Source organism: Haliotis rufescens, unplaced genomic scaffold, assembly GCF_023055435.1.
Source record: "Haliotis rufescens isolate VD_foot unplaced genomic scaffold, xgHalRufe1.0.p SCAF_1, whole genome shotgun sequence".
NCBI lineage: Eukaryota > Metazoa > Mollusca > Gastropoda > Lepetellida > Haliotidae > Haliotis > Haliotis rufescens.
In genome coordinates this window covers 83,196,958-83,222,873 of record NW_025963779.1, presented here as the reverse complement: position 1 = coordinate 83,222,873, position 25,916 = coordinate 83,196,958, and the positions used below count along the sequence as shown (strand labels likewise).

Below are 25,916 nucleotides of genomic sequence, written 5' to 3'. Positions count from 1 at the left end.
CATAATTATTGAATAATGACATTTTGCCGAATGGAAGTCAGTAAATAGTATATTTTCTTTGGCACAGAGATGACTTAAATTAACAAACAAAATCAGTTGCTTCAACCGTTGAAGTTCATGGTCAGTTTCCTAGTGTGGCAGGATGCAGCTGAAGGTATCCAAATAAATTTCCCTGGGGATTTCATACACGTACCTTTTCGTCTCTCGTTACATTTGCTGCCCTCCCATCCGCAAGCACAGTGTTGTGGACAGTCCCCAGTTTGGCCGTGGCAGGTAGCATTGTCAGCACACGCACCACACCTGTACTTGCATCCGTCGCCATAGTAACCCACCTTACCACACGTAGTGGTTACATTGTCGACTTGACTTGAGCGGAGCGGAGTAGTCGCTGATATATAGGACGTCGATGTACTGGTTTCCTGTGTTACCATAGTTTCTGCAAAACACAAGCATGTATGACTTTTACTATATCGTTCATATAGCGACACAAACATGCATGCATGCATGAAATCGCCCACTTGCATGTCTTACTGAAAACATATTAAATCTGAAGTTTCAAGCATCACCGTTTCCATGACGACGAAATCATAGCCGTACATAGAGTTAAAAACCTAAATAAACTAGAAAGGGTGTTCAAAAAGTACTAAAAAGACAGAAACACCGCAATTTCCCCAAGGCACAATACATTCTCTTACATTGAGACCACCATGAATTCCTGTCTGAACCACCACGAACTCTTGCTTGAATTACCCTCTGTATTGGGAAATACATGCTCTTTACTGCCTCCAACCAGATAACCATATCGTTAATACGATTCCTAAATACAATATTCCAGACAGTCCAGTGATTCACGTCATGAACATCGATCCACGCAATTGGGATACGATGACATGCATCAACCAAGTCAGCGAGCCTGTCCTACCGATGACGTTAGTCGCGACAATCATAGTCCCCTTTTACGGCAAGCATGGGTTGCTGAAGACCTAGATGTTAACGGGTCCCAGGTTCAGAACCCATATAAGGACGAACTATATAAAAAATTATCATTCAAGTGAGTATTTAACCTTGCGGAGGCGTTAATTTCAAGTGTTAAAGAACATCGACTTCCAAAAATGATAAAACATAAAAATCGAATCCGTACAGGAAAAGACATTTTTGGGAACATATCACAAATCTCGATCACAAGTGTCTTTAACCTTCACAGGGGCGGTTGGTAACGTTTGAAACACACTCATTGATCCCAATATATATTTTGAATCAACGTTTTTTTCAGATACTGTATATTTTCTCCTTTTTTTTCTCACAAACGAGTGTTCGGTGGTAAGCAATAAAACGAGGATGCAAGAATTTTTCCGAAACTAATATTTCGCTTTTGAATATTAATAGACTTAAGAATGACTTATTTATACTTTCTTTTCGACTAACATCTTAAAATGACATCGTACTTTAGTGTGAATACCATGAATGGCAGTAAAATGTACCTGTATCGCATTTCTGACCACTCCATCCTTTCTCGCAGCCGTAAGGACACTCTCCAGACAGGTAATGACAGGAGCCGGTCTGGCAATGACCACATTGCTTGTTACACATGGAGAAGTTGTACACCGGAGCCTCTGAAAAACAATACGATGGTCATCAAAACGAAACCATTACGCTTACTTACTGTACTATTTATAATAGTCCACGGCGTAGACTTTTACCACTTTGGTGAAACCTACGGGTACTAGCAGACAAATCCGTGATCCTGATCGTTGGAGTTTGAACCCACGACTAGCGGATCATGGTCTGAAGCTATGTAATCACTGTACCATCCGTGCCCTATTAACGACCCCTTCTAGGACCGCTCAAATACATCAACATACTAAGAAGACCGAGATCACATGCTTAACGGGCATGTTAGTCACCCTTCAAAAGTGTTATCACTGATTAGAATTTTACAATTTTAATATAATTAGTCAGGGATAATTTACAATGTTTTGGTTTAGCGATGTCGGCGCACCAGATGATGTAAAAGGTCATGAAGAATTGATCAATGAGTCAACATGTTTTCGATTCAGCATTTCACATACTACCGGGGGCACGGGTGGCCCAGTCGTCTAAGGCGCAGCGTTTCGCTGTGCAGAGTGGCGTCCCTTGGGAACGCCAGAAACCCATGATTGTGGGTTCGAATCCCGGTTCGCCCCAAATTATGTTTCTAGGTTTGTCAGCACCATACCCGTGCTCGTGGGTTTCACCGAAGTGGTAAACGTCTGAGACCTGCATCACTTCGGGCTTTCCTCCCACATTAAGCTGACACGCCGTGATATAACTGGAATAATGTTAAAAGCGGCGTTAAACCCAACTCACTTACTCACTCACATACTACCGTAGTATTAGTTAACTATTAGTTAAACGAAACCTTCATGAACTACGAGGTACATATTATAGCACTGCGTGTTGTATAATGTACGATTAGTGATTTGCTGATTCATGTAGGTCGAGTTCATGTGATCATAGATACGAGGTTATGATGTCATCCCTACCGATTCAACACGCATCATATTTGCCACAACATACCATCTGTACTTCCGTGGTAATAGCCTTGTTTGCAGCCCTCAGTACACAACCCTGTCGTCCTGGTACACGCGACACCATCCACACACTCGCCACACTGAGTGTCACAGTTTTCTCCATATGTGTGTGGGGAGCACCCTGTTGAACATACATATAGTAAAGCCAAAATAATATGAACAGTTTCTGGCAATCATACATCATTTAGAAATATAGAATTTAGATGACAACAATAAAACTTTCAACTTCACTCTCAAAATCGTCAAACACGTCTTGAAGTCATTAAACCTATTGTTTGTCACATTGGTATTTCTAAAATTGTTCTTTGCATACGCATATAATTACAAACCCTAGTTTCAAGCTTTCTTTTCCTACTGGGGCGGTAAGGTAGCCCACTGGGAAAGGATTTGCTCATCACGCAAAAGACCCAGTTTGGATTCCCATATGGGGTCGATGTGTGAAGCCTATTTCTGACGTCACCAGCCATGAAACTGCTGCAATATTGCTTATAGCTGTGTTAGACCACACTCACTCACTCTTTTCCTGCTTTCTTTGAGATGTTAACGTGTGAATGTTTCTTCCCCAGTAGCCCAGCTATATTAATATATTAAGGTGGACTGTACAGTGACTGAAAGCATCGGGGTCGGGGTAGGTGATGGGCTCTGGGGCTCTGGGGACCAATTCTGACATTGAATCCCCCACAGGAGTAACGTGTACACAACTTACGCGACAATTTGGTGACATAAATGCCAGTGAGTTGCTTGAAGCCTCCGGCAGAAATCCTCATCTTCTCAGTTCCATTGAGATATATTGCTCGTACAGCACTATAAAAAGAGAATAATTGATATGAAGCCCATGATAGAGCATCGATGTAAAAATGGCTGTTAAATGTAGATGTGTACTTCAGGAGATACTTTATATCTTTTGCGTTTATGAAGTATAAACATAAACAAAACGGCGAGCATTTTGCAAATATCGACACACAAAGTGTCACCACAGGGTTTTACTGTACGTTTATAACTGCATAAATGGAGAGAAAAAACAATATTGAAATCAATTCTTATAAATAAATACCACTTCACAGACTGCTTATTTAATCAAGACAAAATTAATTGTTGACAACAGTACAAACCCAGTGACATCGTGATAATGCAACACAAGCCCCTCCCATTCTATTGTCAACCAATCATGAAACAGTAGTCCGTTATGGGGCTTGGCCTAGGGTAAATTAATGATACATAACCGTCCACTTACACTTATGGTGTTTGTATTAAAATTAACATGCTCGGAGGATTTTTTTTTTAAAAACCTACTGATTTCTTAATCTCAGCCGAAAGACAAGATGTTAAGTGATATGTTGAGTTTTCACGGACCGTTCACAATATAGCGTATGTTTTTAAAAGGCACTTTCCTTTACCTCTCAGTGACAAGGAAGTCACTTAGCCATGTTCACGTTCACCATCATCACAACAGGCCTTATTGCGACTCTCATTGCACAACACTAACCAGATAGTAACTGGACTAGTTTGTAGACTTACTTAGTCTTCCAGTCCGTTAAGTACAGTGTTTCCTCAAAGAAGAACAGACCAAAGTAATGAGTGCCTGGTTCATCAAGGATCTGCTTCCTGTTTGTACCATCAAGTTTGACTGAATCGATACGGTGTTTCTCCGCATCACACCAGTACACTGTGTCGCCTACAATATGGAAACGTATAATTTTAATGATAATGATTATAATAATAAATGGGACTAAAACTACTACAACAACTACTATTATTATTATAATTATTGTTATTATTTACATCATCTCGTTTGTACCATTGTTCGTTTGCTTTCATTAATGCCATGAGAAAAAAAAACATCTTTAGAAAACAAAACGTGATTAAGATAAACAGGAAGGGATAAGATTATGATTCCTCGTATTTACTTAATATATCAGGATATGTTTTACAAATCGTTCTAGGGTTGATAATCAAAACGAGTCAATAATTTGTATAGACACTAGTCGCGCTTTAGGAGAAAAACGGAGGTGCGTTGGATGTCACCATATACATATGTGTAACAATAGAGGCGGACATGACACATACTTTTGAATCCTCGTGAAATCCTACAACCTTTCCTGTCATGTGAATCATTGTTCCTGCTCTCGAGTATACACTAAGGAAACGTTGAGTGAGTGAGTGACTAAAATTGTGAGATAAACAACACACGACGCTTATGAAGCCAGTTTAGGATATCACAAGGAACACAGTATAACAATATAAGTGTTATTGGTCGGTTGGGACAGGCTCATTTAAATTCTGTGAGCATAACCTGGGGCCTTGTCCCCGGGGCAATAAAATATTTAATTATCAGGATGGCATCCCAATTTAGTGTAACTGTCAGCATCAGATCACTGTAACGTAGCACGTATAGTTTCAGCTCCAGTATCGATATCCGGACTCGTGATGACACATACCCTATACTCCGCCTTACACTAGCATGGGTTGCTCATGATAGCCTTATGTTCGTAGTTTCTGTTGCACTACTACCGTCACGTTTCTGTTTATATTGTGATTCCCCATAAACTAAAGGAAGTGTTTTCCTCAGTTATAAATATGTTGATCGCATGATCGCAATAAAGCCTTTCCACTTCTAGTCAAACACATATTTGCCGCAGCATTCCTGTTATTGGTGGATTGGTGCCTTCAGATCTCTTATTCTATTCTATTATTACTAATATAGGCCGACTATTGGTGGTGGTGGGGGGGGGGGGGGGGGGGGGGGGGGGCTGTTGTATGAAGACAGGATATGTTTTTTCAGCTGACCAGATATTTTTATATATAAAACTATGAGCCTAAATATTCTTTTACAAAACCCACATTGCAACAATGTATTTTGTGGCAGACAATCTAATTCTTTCAACAAGCTAAAGCATAGCTATTTTTTTAAAAGTTTTCTTGGACAATTTATTTGTTTCTATACAATCACTTATTGTCTGTAAGTGATATCGAAGATGTGTTATAGCTATTGACGATAACGCAAAACGGAACTTTCACCAGGCTATTCGTTTTTTATTAATTTTATAGTTACACGAAATATGTTTTGATGTAGGCATACTTTTTTCATCAAGAGTGATCCCATTTGGCCATTCGATGTCGGTGTTAACAAGTGTCTTGCGATCGTTGCCATCATAATTGCACCGTTCTATCTTAGCCCAAACCGCCCAGTCGGTCCATATCAGGAGTCTACCAAACAGAAAACAATAACATTTGTTTGACATAATTCATCAGCGACAATGAAAATAGAGTGAACTTCACAATAGAGTATCATATTCCTGCACGAAGATCACGCCCAATGATATTGTGTTTCGGTGTTGATAGTGTCTTCCTGTTTGTGATGTGTATTTGACACAAGAGGTTACATTGTTTTGAAACAATTGTTTCATTTCCCGCCACAGTGCTCTGGTCGGGACCTGGGGACATATATAATAAGTAAACATAACTGAAGAGATAAATTATTGGAATGTTTTGATGTTAACCAAATACCGAAACTCGGGATGCAACTCTTCTCGACTGCCAGGTACATATGATTGACATTATATAAAGCTGAGAAGAGTTAAGGACCGCTTCCTGTATATATTTCCCAAATAAATAGTTTTACTTTTTTTCAAATCGAATCCTTTTTCAATGCTTTTCAGAAAGGGACATACTCATTTTGAAATATAGAAAAAGAAATCGATTATCTATGATGATTATATGTGTTATAATTGCTAAAGGAAAGCTCAGTTGCTTCTTCTTCTCTGTATCATATGGATGGATATCTTGGATATTTATCAAACAAAGGAACCGACCATTTTTTCTGGCATGGAGATTTAAAATATTTTCGGTTACAATGGCACGGCCAGATGAAAACTATGAGGCAGAAAATGTGTTGTTGTTTTTTAAGGTATACACCTTCTAACAAAGTAATTTTTTGGCTGACAATTTCTCGGATTTTTTGCCCCATAGATTAACTTCATATGGGGATATTTCCAAGCGATAAACAGATTCTGAAAATGAAAATACAGAAGTGGTGGTGAATGGGTTTGCGTTTTATCAGAGTGGTAAACACATGAGATCGCTGAGATACTGTACATGTTCATTGCGGCGTTAATCCTAATTGACTCACATACCCTTCATTATGAATATAAACTATACGACTCTCAGAATGTGTTCGTGACATCCAAAGTCCACTAACCACACCAACTCCAAGATGTAATGTCTCTATAAACTGTTCCTGGAATAGGTATGTACGACTGCCATACAATTGAAAAACTGTGTTATGCTTACCTCTTTGAGGGGTATGCAATTATAGCTCTAGGATTTTCAAGGCCCTTGTTAATTATTTCTTCACTTGCGTGGCGACCATCTAAGTCGACACCCCAAATGATGCGGTTTCCAGCATCAGTGTAGAAAAGTCTGCGATTTGATGTATCCATGGTTAAACCATCTGGGACAGCATCTAGAAACAGAAAGCCGGGAATGGTATCAATATCGGCATTGAAATCAGATCTTTCACTCTGGTACGATACCTACAGGTACGATTTCTGATCTACCAATGAGCCTCGAGGCTTCTAAATTATCAGTATGAGTGAGTGAAGTAATCAGATCAGCGTATCTGACTTCTGCATCTCGAAACGACCTTTTTCCAAATGTACAGAATGAATACGGCGCCATATTGCTGTGAATATTTTAAATACTCTGTCATTGCTAGCTCCTAGGCAACTACTCTCAATAGGGAGCATCATCAAACTTAAGGCATATTTGTGTCCTGCGTGTTTTTTTTTTTTGTGACAGAGCAGTGAGTATCACGGCGTGTCGGTTTAATGTGGGAGGAAAGCCCGAAGTGATGCAGGTCTCAGACGTTTACCATTTCGGTGAAACCCACCGACAAACCTATGGTACGGACAAACCTAGAAACATAATCAGGCGAACCGGGATTCGAAGACACGATCACAGGTGACGGACACAAATCTGAACAGGGAATTGCAGCGCCTTAAACGACTGGGCCACTCGTGCCCGAATCGAAAAGGAATAAAACATCAACGTTTTATAAAGATGACATCTCACTGACTCAAGAACCCGCGCATCCTTATGCTAAAATGGACGGTCAAAGGTTACACAGGGTACACATGACGCGACCAACTGTGGAGATGTCAGAATAAAACGCATCAGAGTAAAAAAATGTTTTATTTTATTGAGATTCGGAATGGTACAGGTAAATGCATAAATAACATGCAAGTGAGTTATTTGATTGATGTGATGCTGTTACAGTCGGTTTGATGTTGTTATTGGGAAAATACTGTTAAGGATGTTTTCTTTATTTCTTGCCCGTGATGAGATTACCCGTTATTAAACATGAAGCTGTACACATTGTGTAATACCTAAAGGTGTACTAATGTACTGCGGGAACAACTTTCACGACTTTCGTGACCAGCTCCGGGACAAGCCGAAAAGGGACTCGTGCCCCTCTCGTGGCCATTTTTGCGACTGGATTCCGTCTAAGAGCATACCGGCATAGCTAAAAGAATTGTCAACTCGTTGCGTAATAATGTCCCCCTTATATCATATATATTCCAGATAATACTGGAAACACATCGGGGCTTACAATAGTATAAAGTATAATTGAACACGTTTAACTGTATCTTGGGTAATTTGTTTAATGCAAGACATATGTAAAATCAAACATTATTCCTAAGGGACTCCTAACCGAAGTACTTGTCGTACGAAGTCATACGCGCGGTCTGATTGGTATGTCGTATTTGCGCACCTAACATTCATTGATATGGGGACGAGTCGTCTTGCAGGTTACGGAAAGGAGCGAGTGGTGACGAATGGTTTCACGAACAAATATTGAGCTATCATTTTGTTAAACTCAATTGGATTTTGCTGTGGATCACATAGGTGTCTGTCTTTATTCACACACGACATTCACAAATTCTAGAAACGTTATAAACTGCAAATAATAATTAAACTACTAAACTCCATAAAACTAGTATTACACGGGAGCTCGATTAGCATACTATATTCATATTATTAAAGAACGTTATGGTTGCAGAACGATATTTCAGCTTGGAACAATGTATTCAACAATTGAAAATCATAAAATGAACATTCGTTTCATCATTTTCCGTGGCCAATAAAATAATGTCATACATTATATATAGTGCAGGTATTGTGACAAACTAGACTGTGCACATGTTTTTATTAAAGCGCAGATAACAAACAACGTCTTATTTCTGTCAGTTGCTGTGACGACTATTACGCAATTATAGTGAGTGAGTATAGTTTTATGACGCTTTTTGCAATGTCCTCTCAACATCGGCGGGGTACACTAGAAATTGGTTTCACACATTGCACCTAACTGGGGAATCGACCCGCCTCCTCGGCGGGACGAGCGAACGCTTTAACCACTAGGCTGCCCCACCGCCCCTTTTACGCAATTATAGATGCAGAAAGATATTTGACATAGCCTGCTGAACTTGGAACTACAGCCGCCAAACTAATGTGAAAACATTTGTGACTTTAATAATCACTAGGGGCGGTCGTGTAGCCTTGTGGTTAAAGCGTTCGCTCATCACGACGACCACCCGGGTTCGATTCCCGACATGGGCACGTGTGAAGCCCATTTCTGGTGTCCCCCGCCGTGATATTGCTGGGATATTGCTAAAAAAGAGATAAACCCATACTCACTCACTCACTCACTCACTCACTCACTCACTCACTCACTCACTCATAATCACTACTATGAGCAGTCACGAAGTGGCCAGGGGCACAGTTTTCTGAGTGAAATTGACAGCAAAATGCGCATCTCGTACATTATTACATGTATGTGTATAAAGTTTCGCGAAGAGATGTTGATAGTGGAACCGATTTTTGCACAAATGAGTTCTGGAACCCGATGCAGTGCGGTTCAATCAGTGCCGGAATTGGAAAGACCATGGAAGAGTATGAATTTAACATTGGTACCTAGTACAATGGGTGTCTGTGTTAGGGTTACTATTACTGCTGCTGTTTATTTTTTATTTTTTTATTACATTGCATATCTTGGTGTTTTTGTTGCATACCCCCTTTATTTTAACTGCCTGTAAATAATCGATTCTGGACCAAGAAACAAGATTTAGATCGAGGTGTACATTGAAGTAGTCCTAATGTTATTAATCAGTCGAATTTCGTCAATTATGGTGTAACTGGCACGTTATTGTTTACATCAAACATTTGCCTGTAGAAAGACAATGGCTTGACCATAATGATGAAGAGAGTTCAATCTGGCACAAGACCAAACTCAATGAAATGCGCCGTGACCTTTGCACACTACAGAATAGACCTTGGACTTAGACTAACCTTTAGTCCATGCAATTTTATGTTACACAATACTCTTCTCGCCTCTAAAATTAAACAAATAGTTTTCCTCATGGTGTGGTCTAGAGCTAGCTTGAGCTGGCTATACCTGCTTTTTTTGCTTTTTCATATCTAGATTGGGCTTTAATTCAGAAAATAAACATATTCCACAGTCATGGTGCAGGACTAACCATGGACTATCAACTACCGTATTCCCCGTTTTAAGCGCCCTTCTCAAATAAGTGCCACAGACCAACGTCCAGACCCACCTGTAAGTAATATCAATAAGCTTCCCCTTCTAAGACTGAAACGTTATATCACAGTTCATATATTATTGTATATATTACAGGTTTCTTAAAAACACAGCAGCCAAGTAGTTGTGGAGGAGTAACTATCATCGAAATAGTTCTAGTTTCGTCGAATATTGAAATATGTTTCGATCTCGATCTCAGTTGTGTATGGTATTAATCAGCGCCAATGTATCTTATTACGGCGAATGCGGTATGCACTTTGCACATTCACTTTTGCCGTGCACTAAGTATACCAAGTACACGTGGTACACGTGTTTTCAGGACAAATAAATCTTCATTAACCACACATGACGACAATGCCGGTGTCCCGGTATAAACTCTCCCCCGTACAAATTCTCCCCCCGGAGATTTTATATCGGTGCAGATTCTCCCCCGGAGAATCTGTTCTGAAATAAAATCTCCCCCGGGCGGATATATTTCGCGCCCCCCTCAGTATAAAGTCTCCCCCCTGATTATTCGGTTCGTTGCAATGTCTTTAAGTACTATATTCTTTAAATAGTTATCTTTGATGTAAGGAGGGTTACTTTAAAAAATAGATTATGAAATATGGTCATAATGAATTGATATTTCAGCATATTTTATTTGGTAACTGTACCTTCCATCCTACAATAATCATAAGACATAATCATACCAAACAAAGGATGGGAGACAAGAGTCTCTACAGTGTTTGTTGTTTCTAATACAGTTGTTGTTGTCTATACATTTTTTTATTATACCAGTTTGAGTCTACATGTGAACACAATCGATGGTTGAAATGTTAGTCTAAGAACAAAACATGAACTAATACCCTAGAACTCTGATGTATAAAGTTACCTTCATCTTTGATTAACTGATGTATTTTCAATCTTTATTAAGCACTGAAGAGGCCACAGGCCTTTAGTACGAAGCATTAAGTTTATGAATAATCAGCATTGATTTTGACTCCATAAACTGTCATAAAGTATCAGGGGTCATTTCAACTCGCAAAATGATTGACATAGTCCTTTATAGAGCGAGGATTGGGCTGTTTTCCAACCCGATTGACTGATATTACAACATTCACATGGTTTAGAATGGTACAATGAATGGTAAAGCATGCAAATTACACTAATACGCGATATTTCATAAGAAAATATCTCCGTTGAAACATAAAACCAATATTTATGAGTCTACATATTGATATAAGACTTTATCACTGTATCCAATTCCAAAATTTTAGATATAAACTTTCGGACAGTTCAGTTCACTTACTTACTTACTTACTTACTTTGGAGATTTAACGTGCGCTTTCCGACTGATGCGTATTTCGCACACGGGCCCGGCCAGGCCATTTAATGTGTTTCCGAAAGGGGCGAAGGTGGTCTGTGCAACCCAAGAGGGGGGTTTTAGGGGTTGCTTATATAGAATTTGGGAATTTTGAGATTTGGAATAGATGCCGATGGGATTGGGGAGGAGAACTAAGGGAGCTGGGTATGGTGGATGTTTGTTTGTTTATGTGATTTTGATTTGGTGAGTTATTGTGTTTTTAGATGCGTTTTATTAGTTCCGTTTTTATTAAGAATACGCCTAAGGCCTTGAAGTTTTCTAGTTTATTTTGTGGGTTTAGTATTGCTTCTAGAGTTAGAGCCTTGTTTAGATTGAGGGTGGTTTGTAATGCGGTTCGATGTGTTAGGTAGTGTGTGCAGTGGATGAGTGCGTGTTCTGGGGTTTCTGGTTGTTTGCAGTGTGGGCAGTTACCTGTAGTGTGTTTTTTAAATTTTTTTAGGTGGTTATTTAGGTTGGTGTGTCCTGTTTGGAGTTTAGTGATTACTCTGTCGATTTTTTTGGATGGATGGAGAATTTTTGGTTTGGTTAGTGGTTTGCTGAGCACTTTTTTGATTTGGCTATTTGAGTTTAGATATAGGTTATGCCATTTTTTGGTGATTTTTTGCTTGTTTACACTTTTAATTTCTGATTTTGAGATGGGTAAGTTTAAGCTTATTTCTGGGATTTTGAGGGATAGTTTAGCTGCTTTATCGGCGTTTTCATTACCGTATATTCCTACGTGGGCGGGTATCCACAAGAAGGTTATTTGTTTGCCTGCCTTAGTTAGGTCGTTGGAGCTTTTAAGTATTTGATTTATTAATTTAGGTCGGTTTTTGGTATTTTTGTTTTGGAGGGCTTGCAGTCCACTTAGGGAGTCGGTAAGTATTAGGATTTTTTTGTGGTTTTTGGATTCTTGATTATGGAGGGCTGAGGCCATGCCCATTAGTTCTGCCGTGAATATTGATTGGTTGTTTGGGAGTCGGAAGGATTGTGTGGTTTTAGTTGGTTGTGTGGTATGGACTCCGAAACCTGTGTGTTTGGAGGTCGGATCTGAGGATCCGTCCGTGTAAATGTGACACCAATTTGGCCAATTTTCGTGTATGTATGCTAGTGTGGTAGTTTTAGCTATGTTTGGGTCGGTTTGTTTATTTATTTGGCTAGCTAGTGTTGTGTCTATTTTGGGTATTTTAAGTTTAGGGGTGAAGATATTTGATTGTTTGCAGTTTTGTTTAAGATTTTTAATTTGGTGTTCATTTAGGTAGTTTGTTATTCTTTGGGATATTGGGGTAAGTAAGGGGTGTTTACGAGCTAGAGCTTGGTTTTTGGGGCTGATGTTTTGGTTTATTAAGTTTTGGATGAGAGGGTTTGATTGGGACGCGGCCCAGAAATTTAAGCTTAGCTGTTCCCTGCGTAGACTTAGTGGCATTTCTCCTGTTAAGGCCTGAAGTGAGGTGTAGGAGGTGCCATGTTGGGTGCGTGTAATTAGTTTGAGAGCCTGATATTGTATTGAGTCAAGTTTTTCAGATAGAGAGTTGTTTAGGGTGTTGTATATGGCGCAGCCGTAGTCTAGTTTTGATGTAATTAGTGATATGTAGAGAGAGAGGAGGGTATCTTTGGATGCTCCCCAGTTAGAGCCAGTTAGGCATCTTAGGGTGTTTAGGTCTTTACTGCATTTAGTTGTTAGGTTTTGGATGTGAGCATCCCAGGTGAGATGTTCATCGAAAATAAGTCCTAAGAATTTGGTTTGTTTTTGAAATTTGATTGTTTGATTGTTTAGCTGGAGGATTGGGGAGGCAGGTTTCATGTTTTTATGTTTGAATACTATTCCTGTTGTTTTTTCTGAGTTAAGGGAGAAGCCCCATTTGTCAGCCCACTGTTGTATTTTATTAAGAGATTTTTGGAGTAAATTTTGGACCATGTTCATGCTTTTAGTGCGGATCCAGATGGCTCCATCATCCGCGAATTTTGATGTGTTTACTTTAGGGGATAGGCCCTCGAATAGATCGTTTATCATTATATTGAAGAGGGTGGGGCTGAGGATACTGCCCTGTGGAGTACCATTTTCTAGGGGACATTGGTCCGATAGAGTTTGGTCTATACCCACGGTTATTTTACGATTGTTTAGGAAGTCCTGGATGTAGTTTATTATCTGACCTTTGAGTCCTATTTTTTTAAGTTTTTGTATTAGCCCATCGTGCCATACCATGTCGAAAGCTTTAGAGAAGTCTAAGAAGATGCCTGTGGTATATTGTTTATTTAGCTGTCCTGTCTTAATATCTTGTTCTAGTCGGGCGAGGTTATCTAGGGTTGAGCGGCCAGGAGTGAAACCGCTTTGATCTGGGTTTATGATGTTATTTTGGGTTAAGTAATGTTGTAATCTATTTTTAGCCATTGATTCCATTACTTTACATAAGTTTGAAGTTAGGGATATTGGTCTATATGAGCTAGCTTGATTAGCTGGTTTATTAGGTTTAGGGATTGGTATGACTAGGGCCTGTTTCCAGGGAGTAGGAACCTGTCCGTTTAGGTAGATGAGATTGTATAGTTTGAGTAGTGCCTGGAGTAGTTTTAGGGGGAGTTTTTTAATTATTTGGTAAGAAGTTAGGTCTAATCCTGGGGCTGTGCCCTTTTTCCTGTTTTGGATTACGTAGAGGAGCTCCTCCATTGTGTAGGGTTGATTTATTTCTAGATTGTTATTGTTTGGTTCTTTTGTGGGTTTGTTTTCTGTTTTAAGTTTATCTTGGAATTTTTTACTGAAGTTGGTGTTACTGCTAACGGCCGAAAAGTGGTTGGCGAGATTATTTGCTTTTTGGGCGGGGTTGGTTGAGTTGTCAATGTTAGGGGTTTTTTTATGTCGTTTTAAGCCTCTGATGGCGTGGATTTTGCGCCAGACCGTTCTGGCATCTGTACGGTTATTTATACCTTCGCAGAATTTTTTCCAGTCTCTACTTTTGGCTATTTGGACTAGTTTTTGAACCTGGTGGTTTAGTTCGTGGGCTATGTTTAAATATTTGTAGTCGCGTTTTGCTTTAGTTCAGTTCAAAATTCTTCAACCTTTAATACATCACATGATTTGTAGCTAGACGACGAGAATCTACAGTCTTCACTGTGTGTTTTCTTTGATGAGAATGTTTCTCACCGACCTTAGCGTGAAGGGGTGTGATGTCCTGGGCAGGAAATGACAGTGTTTTGACTACTCGTCTTTCATTAATTAACGTGTTGGGCATCCCTAATTAACCTTTACTAATTCATGTTAAACCAACACAAGATGTTTTCTGTAAGTGGACAATCGCGAATGTCATAGGGCTGACACGACACGTGTTAATAACTGTCCTAGAACTTCTAAAATTACTAAACATTCTCTATATCTAACGACTAGTATTATATCTAACTATATACTATTTTATCGTCTCATATTGCGGTAGTTAAAGAAAACACAAAGTAAAGCCCTTTATACTTCATATTCTCAACATCGTCTCTATCAGAAGTGTTTGGCAACTATTGAACTGCATGGCAAGTATTTATTAAACGACCGGGGGAGGAAATATTCTGGGGGGGGATTTTATTTCGTAGGGTAGGGGAGAGTTTATTTCGAGAGTAGCGGAACTGTACCGGTATAAATTCGCCGGGTGTGTGTGTGGGGGGGGGGGGGGGGGGGGGGTGGGGGGTGGGGGGGGGATTTTATTCTGTGGGCGAATATATTTCGTGACACCGGCAATATCCTATGTTAATCCTAAACCACCCACGTAAATGACAGAGGGAAGGTAATGACACTGTTCACGCAGTTTCCTACCGGTTTATGGTAAGTAGATGACCCGGATAACTTTCAGTAAGTAAGTACTTTCGTCATTCCTCCCACATTAATTTGTCAAACCCTCAGGTGACTGGTGTGCGGTTAAACCCAAACTCACTGGCAGACTTTTTGCTTGTACGTTCTTTTATTCGCTGCGCTTGTACAATGTTAGTCCCCGTAAGGCTTCTTACACAGCACATGATTTACAACTTCAATACTTTGACATAATAAGGGCAATTGTAATATACAATAAACAATTGACAATTGTTAGGACGATCACATCGCTTATTTTGCTCAGTGGAGTGAGTGAGTATGGTTTTACGCCGCTTTAAGCAATATTCCAGCAATATCACGGCAGGACACAGGAAATGGCCTTAGCACATTGTACCCATTTGGGGAATCGAATCCAGGTCTTCGACGTGACGAGCTAACGCTTTAACAACTAGCCTACCCCATCGCCCTTTGCTCAGTGGAACGGCTCCGACAGTGGCATAATGTGGAATTTTGACTATGAGAATAACATTACGTAGCCTCGAGAAATAACGGATTCCATATTTCCCAAAGGAATCCATGTGACAGGTCCCATGTGAGCGATTTATAACATTAACTCCCGGGGGAAAGACACACACCGTAATTCCGAGATTCGTGGTGGTTATTCTCTTTCTTACCTAAATCAAATCAAACCGACAACCAATGAAAAAACGAATTATTCATAGAAAAAAACATAATTCACAAGAGCATTACAGAACGTTTGATACCCTCTATCCGGATTCCCACATGGGTAAGAAGTAATATTACTGACCCTCAAAAGTTGTGATGAAACGTTTATTCATTGTCAATAACATGGACGGGGAAAAAAAGGTATCCCTGACACATACATGAGGTTGAACTTCTATAACTCGAAGGACGGATAACACGACATATTTCCGAATGTTCGAGGGCTGGGGATTTCACTGTATAGTGGCAACGATAACCATCCAATGTATATTCAAATCTGAAATGGTATCATCATTATTTTTCACCGACTTCATGAGGCAGGATTATTTAACGTTTGCACTTACTTGTATCGAGATCCAACAGTGTTGCCTCTTTGGAGCCATCAAATTTGGCTGACCGGATTTCTTTAGACATGACGTCACTCCAGTAGATATTTTCCGTCAAGCTGTCATACCCAATAGCGACAGGCCTAATAACTTTAAACAATGGAAGTGTAGAGACGGCTGATGACGTCACGTTGATACGGTGAATTTGACCAGCTACTTCTTTGGACTTGTCTGTCACAAATACCATCACATCTTCTATGCCTGAAATACAGAGTGGAAGTGAGTGAGTGAGTGCCGCTTTGAACAATATTCCATTTATATATGTAGCGGCCATAAAATTTTTAACAGCCCCTTGATGGGATTCGAACAATGGACCTTCTGATCCGAGGTCGGACCAAAGACAAAGCTGACAAGGTAAAGATGTCATCTGTGGGATGACACCACGCCTGCTACATACTCCCCCTTCAACAGAAGGCACGTCCCGGGCCGCATAGTAGGGTACTGAGGCTTATTTTGCTCAAATTTAATATGAACGTGCTCAGCCCCACGTTGGGCGCCCAGTCCCGCGATTGGATCCGAATCACGGACCATCTGATCAGAGGTCGGGCGCCTTGTCCACATGACCAAAGAGGTTAACCCCGTCAGGAAGCTGACAAGGTTAGGATGTCATCTGTGGGATGACACCACGCCCTGCTACATATAATTTTGAGACGCGTGACTAACCATAACTATTGAATTCTACAAAAATGTCATGTAAATATAAGACGTCAGCGCCCAGAGAATAGCCAGTCTCATTTACCTTCCGAAACAGATTGCATTGGGCGCACACGGCACGATAGCGGTCAAAATTGTACGAATTGATCACTGAAAATCAGTGATGACACCAGGTGTATGTTGCATCATACAAAAGGTCGTTTTGTAGATATGAACCCCTTCTGCCTTCTGTACAGAACAAGGGGGCACGGCTGGCCCAGTTGTCTAAGGCGCCGCGATTCGCTGTGCAGAGTTGAGTCCCGTGGGCACGCCAGAAACCTAGGATTGTGGGTTCGATTCCCGGTTCACCCCGTTTATGTTTCTAGGTTTGTCAACACCATACCCGTGCTCGGGGGTTTCACCGAAGTGGTAAACGTCTGAGGCCTGCATCACTTCGAGCTATCCTCCCACATTAAGCTGACGCGCCGTGATATTACTGGAATACTGTTCAACGCGGCGTTAAACCCAACTCACTCACTGTACAGAACAATGTCAGTCTACATTCATTGACTTCCTAAATGCCTATTATAAATAATGTAACAAAGTTCAACATTGGTGTATTGTGGTCTTGTCAGGTTTGCCTGGTCTATCGTTTGAGCATTCTTCTCATCCGATAAAATGTCATTCAATGGCATTAGCTTGAAGTCATTGGGACGACTGAAAATTTCGAGAGAAGCAGAGTGTCCATTGATAACTGATAATTTACATTATTTTTGATAAGATGTCGTGTACATTATGGCTTAACAAAATAATTCGTCTTCTGTGTACATATCAATACAGTTCTTAAGAAAAAACACCAACATGTTGCCATGTAATGCGTATTTGGATAATATGAAACACTGAAATATTTGTGCTCCTTTTAAAGTGAGTGAGTATGGTTTTACGCCGCTTTTAATAATAGTCCAGCAATATCATGGCAGGGGGCACCGGAAAATGGGCTTCACATACATTGTACCCATGTGGGGATTCGAACCCGGGTCTTCGGCGAGACAAGTCAACGCTTTAACCACTGGACTACCCCACCGCCCGTCTTTCAAAGTGAATTACAGCTCTGAAATAATGGCATATTACACATGACTTGCGTAAACAGGCAGCTTGGCACTGGAAATGTTGAAACAGTCTAATGCTTTGGGGGCAGGCATTTTTGACAACATAATTTTCATCAGGTGTACACAGTGTCACTAAGACAGCATTCTTTAGCTAACACACCAAAACGTTAACTTTTGAGAATAATAGTGACACGTGACATAAGCAAGGTACGTATGATTGCACATCACGAGGCCAAATAGTTCATGAGTTGACATAACACCACCGAATACAGTGCACCTACAAGAACGTAATACTATACAAACTCATGTACACCCGGCTAGTGACACATGTAATTGATTTATCATTACGAGTTCACACAAAGAATTAATTACGATGAAAATCCTGTGTGTAACAATAAAATATGTCTTTAGACCACGACGGTGTGGCTCACAGTATAACTCGACGTGCGAACAGGATAGAAAAAATCGAACACACACATGTACCTGTACATGTAGATCCCACTGCTAACAATACATGCTTTATTGTTGTTTTACGCCGCACTCAGCAATATTCCAGCTATATGGCGGCGGTCTGTAAATAATCGAGTCTGGACCAGACAATCCAGTGATTGACATCATGAGCATCGATCCACGCAATTGGGATATGATCAACCAAGTCAGCGGGCCTGACCACCCGATCCCGTTAGTCGCCTACTCTCAACAAGCATCGTCGCCATTTCCTACAAGCAGAGTCGCCTTTTACGGAAAGGATGGGTGGCTGAAGACCTATTCTAACCCGGATCTTCACGGGTCTACTAACAATACAAATACCAGTACTAAAAATACAAATACCAGTACATTTGGAACGAAAGTGGCAGAGAAGAGGCCATAAGAAGCTTCGGTTTTCTGTGTGGTTGATGTGCAAATGTCAAATCAAGGTAAACAGTTGAAATATCGCAAAAAGCATAATATACACGTTGAGACGCACTACATATGTACCACATTTCATTACAGTGAGTGAGTGAGTGAGTATGGTTTTACGCCGCTTTTAGCAATATTCCAGCAATATCACGGCGGGGGACACCAGAAATGGGCTTCACACATTGTACCCATGTCGGGAATCGAACTCGGGTCTTCGGCGTGACGACATTTCATTACAGCTTGGACAAATATGAACGAGGAATTACTTACTTACTTACTTACTTTGGAGATTTAACGTGCGCTTTCCGACTGATGCGTATTTCGCACACGGGCCCGGCCAGGCCATTTAATGTGTTTCCGAAAGGGGCGAAGGTGGTCTGTGCAACCCAAGAGGGGGGTTTTAGGGGTTGCTTATATAGAATTTGGGAATTTTGAGATTTGGAATAGATGCCGATTGGATTGGGGAGGAGAACTAAGGGAGCTGGGTATGGTGGATGTTTGTTTGTTTATGTGATTTTGATTTGGTAGGTTATTGTGTTTTTAGATGCGTTTTATTAGTTCCGTTTTTATTAAGAATACGCCTAAGGCCTTGAAGTTTTCTAGTTTATTTTGTGGGTTTAGTATTGCTTCTAGAGTTAGAGCCTTGTTTAGATTGAGGGTGGTTTGTAATGCGGTTCGATGTGTTAGGTAGTGTGTGCAGTGGATGAGTGCGTGTTCTGGGGTTTCTGGTTGTTTGCAGTGTGGGCAGTTACCTGTAGTGTGTTTTTTAAATTTTTTTAGGTGGTTATTTAGGTTGGTGTGTCCTGTTTGGAGTTTAGTGATTACTCTGTCGATTTTTTTGGATGGATGGAGAATTTTTGGTTTGGTTAGTGGTTTGCTGAGCACTTTTTTGATTTGGCTATTTGAGTTTAGATATAGGTTATGCCATTTTTTGGTGATTTTTTGCTTGTTTACACTTTTAATTTCTGATTTTGAGATGGGTAAGTTTAAGCTTATTTCTGGGATTTTGAGGGATAGTTTAGCTGCTTTATCGGCGTTTTCATTACCGTATATTCCTACGTGGGCGGGTATCCACAAGAAGGTTATTTGTTTGCCTGCCTTAGTTAGGTCGTTGGAGCTTTTAAGTATTTGATTTATTAATTTAGGTCGGTTTTTGGTATTTTTGTTTTGGAGGGCTTGCAGTCCACTTAGGGAGTCGGTAAGTATTAGGATTTTTTTGTGGTTTTTGGATTCTTGATTATGGAGGGCTGAGGCCATGCCCATTAGTTCTGCCGTGAATATTGATCGGTTGTTTGGGAGTCGGAAGGATTGTGTGGTTTTAGTTGGTTGTGTGGTATGGACTCCGAAACCTGTGTGTTTGGAGGTCGGATCTGAGGATCCGTCCGTGTAAATGTGACACCAATTTGGCCAATTTTCGTGTATGTATGCTAGTGTGGTAGTTTTAGCTATGTTTGGGTCGGTTTGTTTATTTATTTGGCTAGCTAGTGTTGTGTCTATTTTGGGTATTTTAAGTTTAGGGGTAAAGATATTTGATTGTTTGCAGTTTTGTTTAAGATTTTTAATTTGGTGTTCATTTAGGTAGTTTGTTATTCTTTGGGATATTGGGGTAAGTAAGGGGTGTTTACGAGCTAGAGCTTGGTTTTTGGGGCTGATGTTTTGGTTTATTAAGTTTTGGATGAGAGGGTTTGATTGGGACGCGGCCCAGAAATTTAAGCTTAGCTGTTCCCTGCGTAGACTTAGTGGCATTTCTCCTGTTAAGGCCTGAAGTGAGGTGTAGGAGGTGCCATGTTGGGTGCGTGTAATTAGTTTGAGAGCCTGATATTGTATTGAGTCAAGTTTTTTAGATAGAGAGTTGTTTAGGGTGTTGTATATGGCGCAGCCGTAGTCTAGTTTTGATGTAATTAGTGATATGTAGAGAGAGAGGAGGGTATCTTTGGATGCTCCCCAGTTAGAGCCAGTTAGGCATTTTAGGGTGTTTAGGTCTTTACTGCATTTAGTTTTTAGGTTTTGGATGTGAGTATCCCAGGTGAGATGTTCATCGAAAATAAGTCCTAAGAATTTGGTTTGTTTATGAAATTTGATTGTTTGATTGTTTAGCTGGAGGATTGGGGAGGCGGGTTTCATGTTTTTATGTTTGAATACTATTCCTGTTGTTTTTTCTGAGTTAAGGGAGAAGCCCCATTTGTCAGCCCATTGTTGTATTTTATTAAGAGATTTTTGGAGTAAATTTTGGACCATGTTCATGCTTTTAGTGCGGATCCAGATGGCTCCATCATCCGCGAATTTTGATGTGTTTACTTTAGGGGATAGGCCCTCGAATAGATCGTTTATCATTATATTGAAGAGGGTGGGGCTGAGGATACTGCCCTGTGGAGTACCATTTTCTAGGGGACATTGGTCCGATAGAGTTTGGTCTATACCCACGGTTATTTTACGATTGTTTAGGAAGTCCTGGATGTAGTTTATTATCTGACCTTTGAGTCCTATTTTTTTAAGTTTTTGTATTAGCCCATCGTGCCATACCATGTCGAAAGCTTTAGAGAAGTCTAAGAAGATGCTTGTGGTATATTGTTTATTTAGCTGTCCTGTCTTAATATCTTGTTCTAGTCGGGCGAGGTTATCTAGGGTTGAGCGGCCAGGAGTGAAACCGCTTTGATCTGGGTTTATGATGTTATTTTGGGTTAAGTAATGTTGTAATCTATTTTTAGCCATTGATTCCATTACTTTACATAAGTTTGAAGTTAGGGATATTGGTCTATATGAGTTAGCTTGATTAGCTGGTTTATTAGGTTTAGGGATTGGTATGACTAGGGCCTGTTTCCAGGGAGTAGGAACCTGTCCGTTTAGGTAGATGAGATTGTATAGTTTGAGTAGTGCCTGGAGTAGTTTTAGGGGGAGTTTTTTAATTATTTGAGGAATTACCATGAATATCTTTTTAATATGACCGCCGTGGAGGCCATATTACAAATCGGATTCGAAACTCTTGAAACAAATTGAGGTGTCATCATTTGTGGAAACAAGCCTGTGATGTTTCAGATTTATTGGGAGAAGATGTTTACAGACGCTGACAACACTGGACGCCCGACAACCAACCCATGACATGAGCTCAATTGACTTTCATTTCACCAAACCAGCGAAGTATTATTCAAACTCATTTGTACAGTGGGGAGCATCCTACTTGTCCGGCACCTTTTGTCCTAGTAGTAAAATCGCCCAGGCGTACTAATTGATCAAACAATAGGGGGATTAGGGGGGCATCTCAAGATTTTATGCTAGGGGTGAACAAATTTCACACTGTAATGAATTCGGGGGTGAACACATTTTACGCAGTAATGAGATTGTAATTTGGAACACGCTCTTTAAAGAGAGTAGCGACTTCTGACTACAAATCAGAAATCCAAATACCAGTACCACCCGTGTGCGAAATACGCATCAGTCGGAAAGCGCACGTTAAATCTCCAAAGTAAGTACCAGTACCATGACGTACAGAGCTCCACAGTTTAATCATGCGAGGCTAACGAAAATATTTATTTTAAACTATTTCCTACACCCACGTAAGAAATATCACAGGCCTGTGTAAGTACAGGAAAAAGACAATAATATAAATATAGCACAGATCCTCCTTTTCTCCCTTTAAACTGGTTGTAATAAAGAAGCCACTGTGATGTAAAATCAAATTAAATTCATTGACCTATTTCGTGTTTTGAAAACGACAAATACGTTAACAGCATACAACATACAGTATTGCCATACACAGCAGTGACCTTTACAAACGAGGAACAGTAACGTGATTATTGTTCTCAAAGGTCACTCCTAAAAGTCATGTCATAGTAGTATTTGATATTTACTCTTAAAGTCTGGGTTTGATTGTGTCCTAAATCCTGTTCATACTAAAATAGCATATTTTATTTTTTAGCCAAACGAATGTTAGCAATCCAACTTCTTCTGTTAACTCCTTGTGTTTTGTATTCCTTATTCAAAAAAATAATTACCCGAACTTCATAAACTTAATATATCTTTATATAACATTTTTTACATTTTATTCCTGTCAGAATCCGTATGAGCACCCCATGGTCCGATACTGACAATTTGTGCATCGCGAACCACAGACAACAAACCATATTTCGATCGTTCGAGTTTTCAGGGTTGTACCGTGGTGTTGATTAAAACGTCTATGCCGTAATTAAGGTAATACATACTCGCACCTATAACTGGCACGTGTCCATGTCAGGAAAAAAACATATCCGGAATGCAGTGGGAAGGATAGACGGATATCACGAAGATAATGAAACGCCAGATATTTTGCAGATGCCGATGCTCTCCATTAACAGTACGCAACGGACAAGGTGATCGCTCCAACCAGCTATTTCATCACACCACTTACTCATTACTAGCAGGATGCAGCAGTCCATGATTAAATTTACCTGTGCTTAATGGATGCACGGCATGCAGCACTCCGCTCAGCGTATTTGTCGGGACATTTTCAATATGTTTTGCCAAGAACAGGGATGCGCGAATTTCAGCTGGTGCTACGTGGGTAAAGGCAATGTTATTGTTCCTCGAATCCCTTGATAAGTGACACGATATCACATCATATGTATGTGTAGTAAACATTAAATATATATTGTGACCAGGAGATCCTCTTAGTAAATACATGTAGGTACTAGTCATCGTTATTTAACAAAACAAATAGAAAATATACCTCTCCAAGCAGCACAGCCCATTTCGTTAACCAGCACTTTATGTATTACAATCGAAGGATTGAGTAATAAACATCCGATTTTGATGGTACATTAGTTGAATAAGGTTAAATTTTATGATACTGCTTCGGCAGAATTTGATACAATGTCAACAAGGACTTTGGTAATGGATCTCTATTACGTAATTACCCACAGCACGTGTAAACATTCACCACTTGACAGAGTCTGCTTATGGGCTTTGCTTATGGGATTTTATTATCGGGTCCAGAGAGAATATATGTTGCCAATGTCGCCGATTTCATTGCGCATAAATGCTGTATAACGCCTAGGAATGTCTTATCATATCTGCACTTTGACTGATAACGCATTTGCATATAGGATATCTCTACTTCAGTGTACATAACGCTCTCGTATCGTATCATATTTCAGGGCCGGCAATAGTTTCATGTGTCACGTGAAATGTTGTGGTTTACTACACAATATTTCAAGTTAGCGTAATAAGAATGACAGTTAAAAGATTCCCGTATCTTTCTCGTCTTACCCCTAAAAATAGACGGAAATAAATCACGCTTTCATTTTGAATATGAAATGTTGGTTTTCATGAATATGAAGTGGTGTAATTGCTCATGTTCATATAAATCGCGTTTTAATTAGGTACAAGAATGTTAGTGAGTTCATTTTGTATTCCGTATGACTAATATTTTGCTGAAACGTCAGTGATTACATTCCTCTATATTTATAATACCAAAGTCAAATTTGACATTGATAGTGAATGTGATTGCCAAACATCCGACAATGGAACATAAGGTATGTAAACACACTGCGCACTTCATGCACCATATCGTGAGCATGTGTTCAAATAGTGAATATAAATTATGTTCTTCCTCCGAATCCAGTAGTATAAATCATCAATTATTTGACTTTGGGAGGGGGGGGGGGGGGAGTGTTAGTAAGTGTAAGTGTGTGTGTGTGTGTGTGTGTGTGTGTGTGTGTTTGTTTGTTTGTTTGTTTGTTTGTTTCTTTGTTTGTTTGTCTCCCTCTCTCTTTCTCTCTCTCTCTCTCTCTCTCTCTCTCTCTCTCTCTCTCTCTCTCTCTCTCTCTCTCTCTCTCTCTCTCTCTTTCTCTCTCTCTGTTGTTGTTGATGGGGGTGGGTTGGTGTATGTTGGTGGAAGGAGTCCTCATGATAGCACGACAATTAAAGATGGATGGATATATGGGAATACAAGTAATGCAGTATCAATACGCGTGAATGGTACACACTTACAAACAGAGAGATGCAGGACAAATTTACATATGGAAGCAAGTACTCACCGCTAACGACACAGACCATGGCGATGAGGCACCATCCGCGAGAGCCGTACATCCTGCTTATGCTGACTGCCAGTTACACTGGCCAACTTCATCTGGCTATCATGTCCGAAACAGGAAGCTGAATATATGTGACGACACAGGCGGAACCAAAACAAAGACATGACCTCTAGGGGAAAATGAAAAACAGCTCAAAACGGCGTTTGATGCAACGGCGTTTGTATGAGCTAACAATGTGTATTTTTTACTTGTATTTGTAGACTTGCACCAAATGTTCCCGTGGTTGTTTTTTTCAGGTGAATAACTGACTTACTCTTGCATGAATTTGTGACGGGTGGCAATGCTTGAAAATGATTCGCTCCCCTTTACGTGACATCATCACGATTTAAAAGTGAGTGTGTGAAATGGGTTTAAAGCCGTTTTTAACAGTATTCCAGTTATATCACGGCGTGTCAGCTTAATGTGGGAGGAAAGCCCGAAGTAATGCGGGTCTCAGACGTTTACCACTTCGGTGCAACTCACGAGCACGGGTATGGTGCTGACAAACCTAGAAACATAATCGGGGCGAACCAGGATTCGAACCCACAATCATAGGTTGTGTTGTTCAGTGTATGCCAAAGAGTAAGTGAATGAGCTGGGTTTAATGTTGCTTTGGACAGTATTGCACATGGCGTGTAAGCTTGATGTCGGAGGAAAGCCCGATTTGACGATGTATTTACCACTTTGGTGACACCCACGAGCACGGGTTTGGTGCTGACAAACCAAGAAACAAAAACTTGGGCGAACCGGAACTCCATCATAAGTTTCTGGCACGGGTATGGGACGAGGATGAGCGAATTGCAACTCCTTATATTAGGCGACTGC

The 25,916-nt window shown here is 40.2% G+C and overlaps 1 protein-coding gene across 1 annotated transcript in view; it reads right to left on the bottom strand.

Moving 5' to 3' along the window:
• LOC124136913 (low-density lipoprotein receptor-related protein 2-like) overlaps positions 1–25,205 on the bottom strand; it is a 29,931-nt gene extending 4,726 nt beyond the window's left edge. Inside the window, exons 1-9 of the mRNA XM_046502971.2 lie at positions 25,056–25,205; positions 16,361–16,603; positions 6,861–7,032; positions 5,650–5,777; positions 4,089–4,245; positions 3,277–3,374; positions 2,557–2,691; positions 1,482–1,613; positions 194–436 (exon numbers count right to left, since the gene is read on the bottom strand). Of these exons, the coding sequence (XP_046358927.2) occupies positions 194–436; positions 1,482–1,613; positions 2,557–2,691; positions 3,277–3,374; positions 4,089–4,245; positions 5,650–5,777; positions 6,861–7,032; positions 16,361–16,603; positions 25,056–25,107 (1,360 nt within the window). The 5' untranslated portion in view covers positions 25,108–25,205. The remainder of the gene's footprint in view (positions 1–193; positions 437–1,481; positions 1,614–2,556; positions 2,692–3,276; positions 3,375–4,088; positions 4,246–5,649; positions 5,778–6,860; positions 7,033–16,360; positions 16,604–25,055) is intronic.
• Between the last annotated feature and the right edge of the window lie 711 nt (positions 25,206–25,916).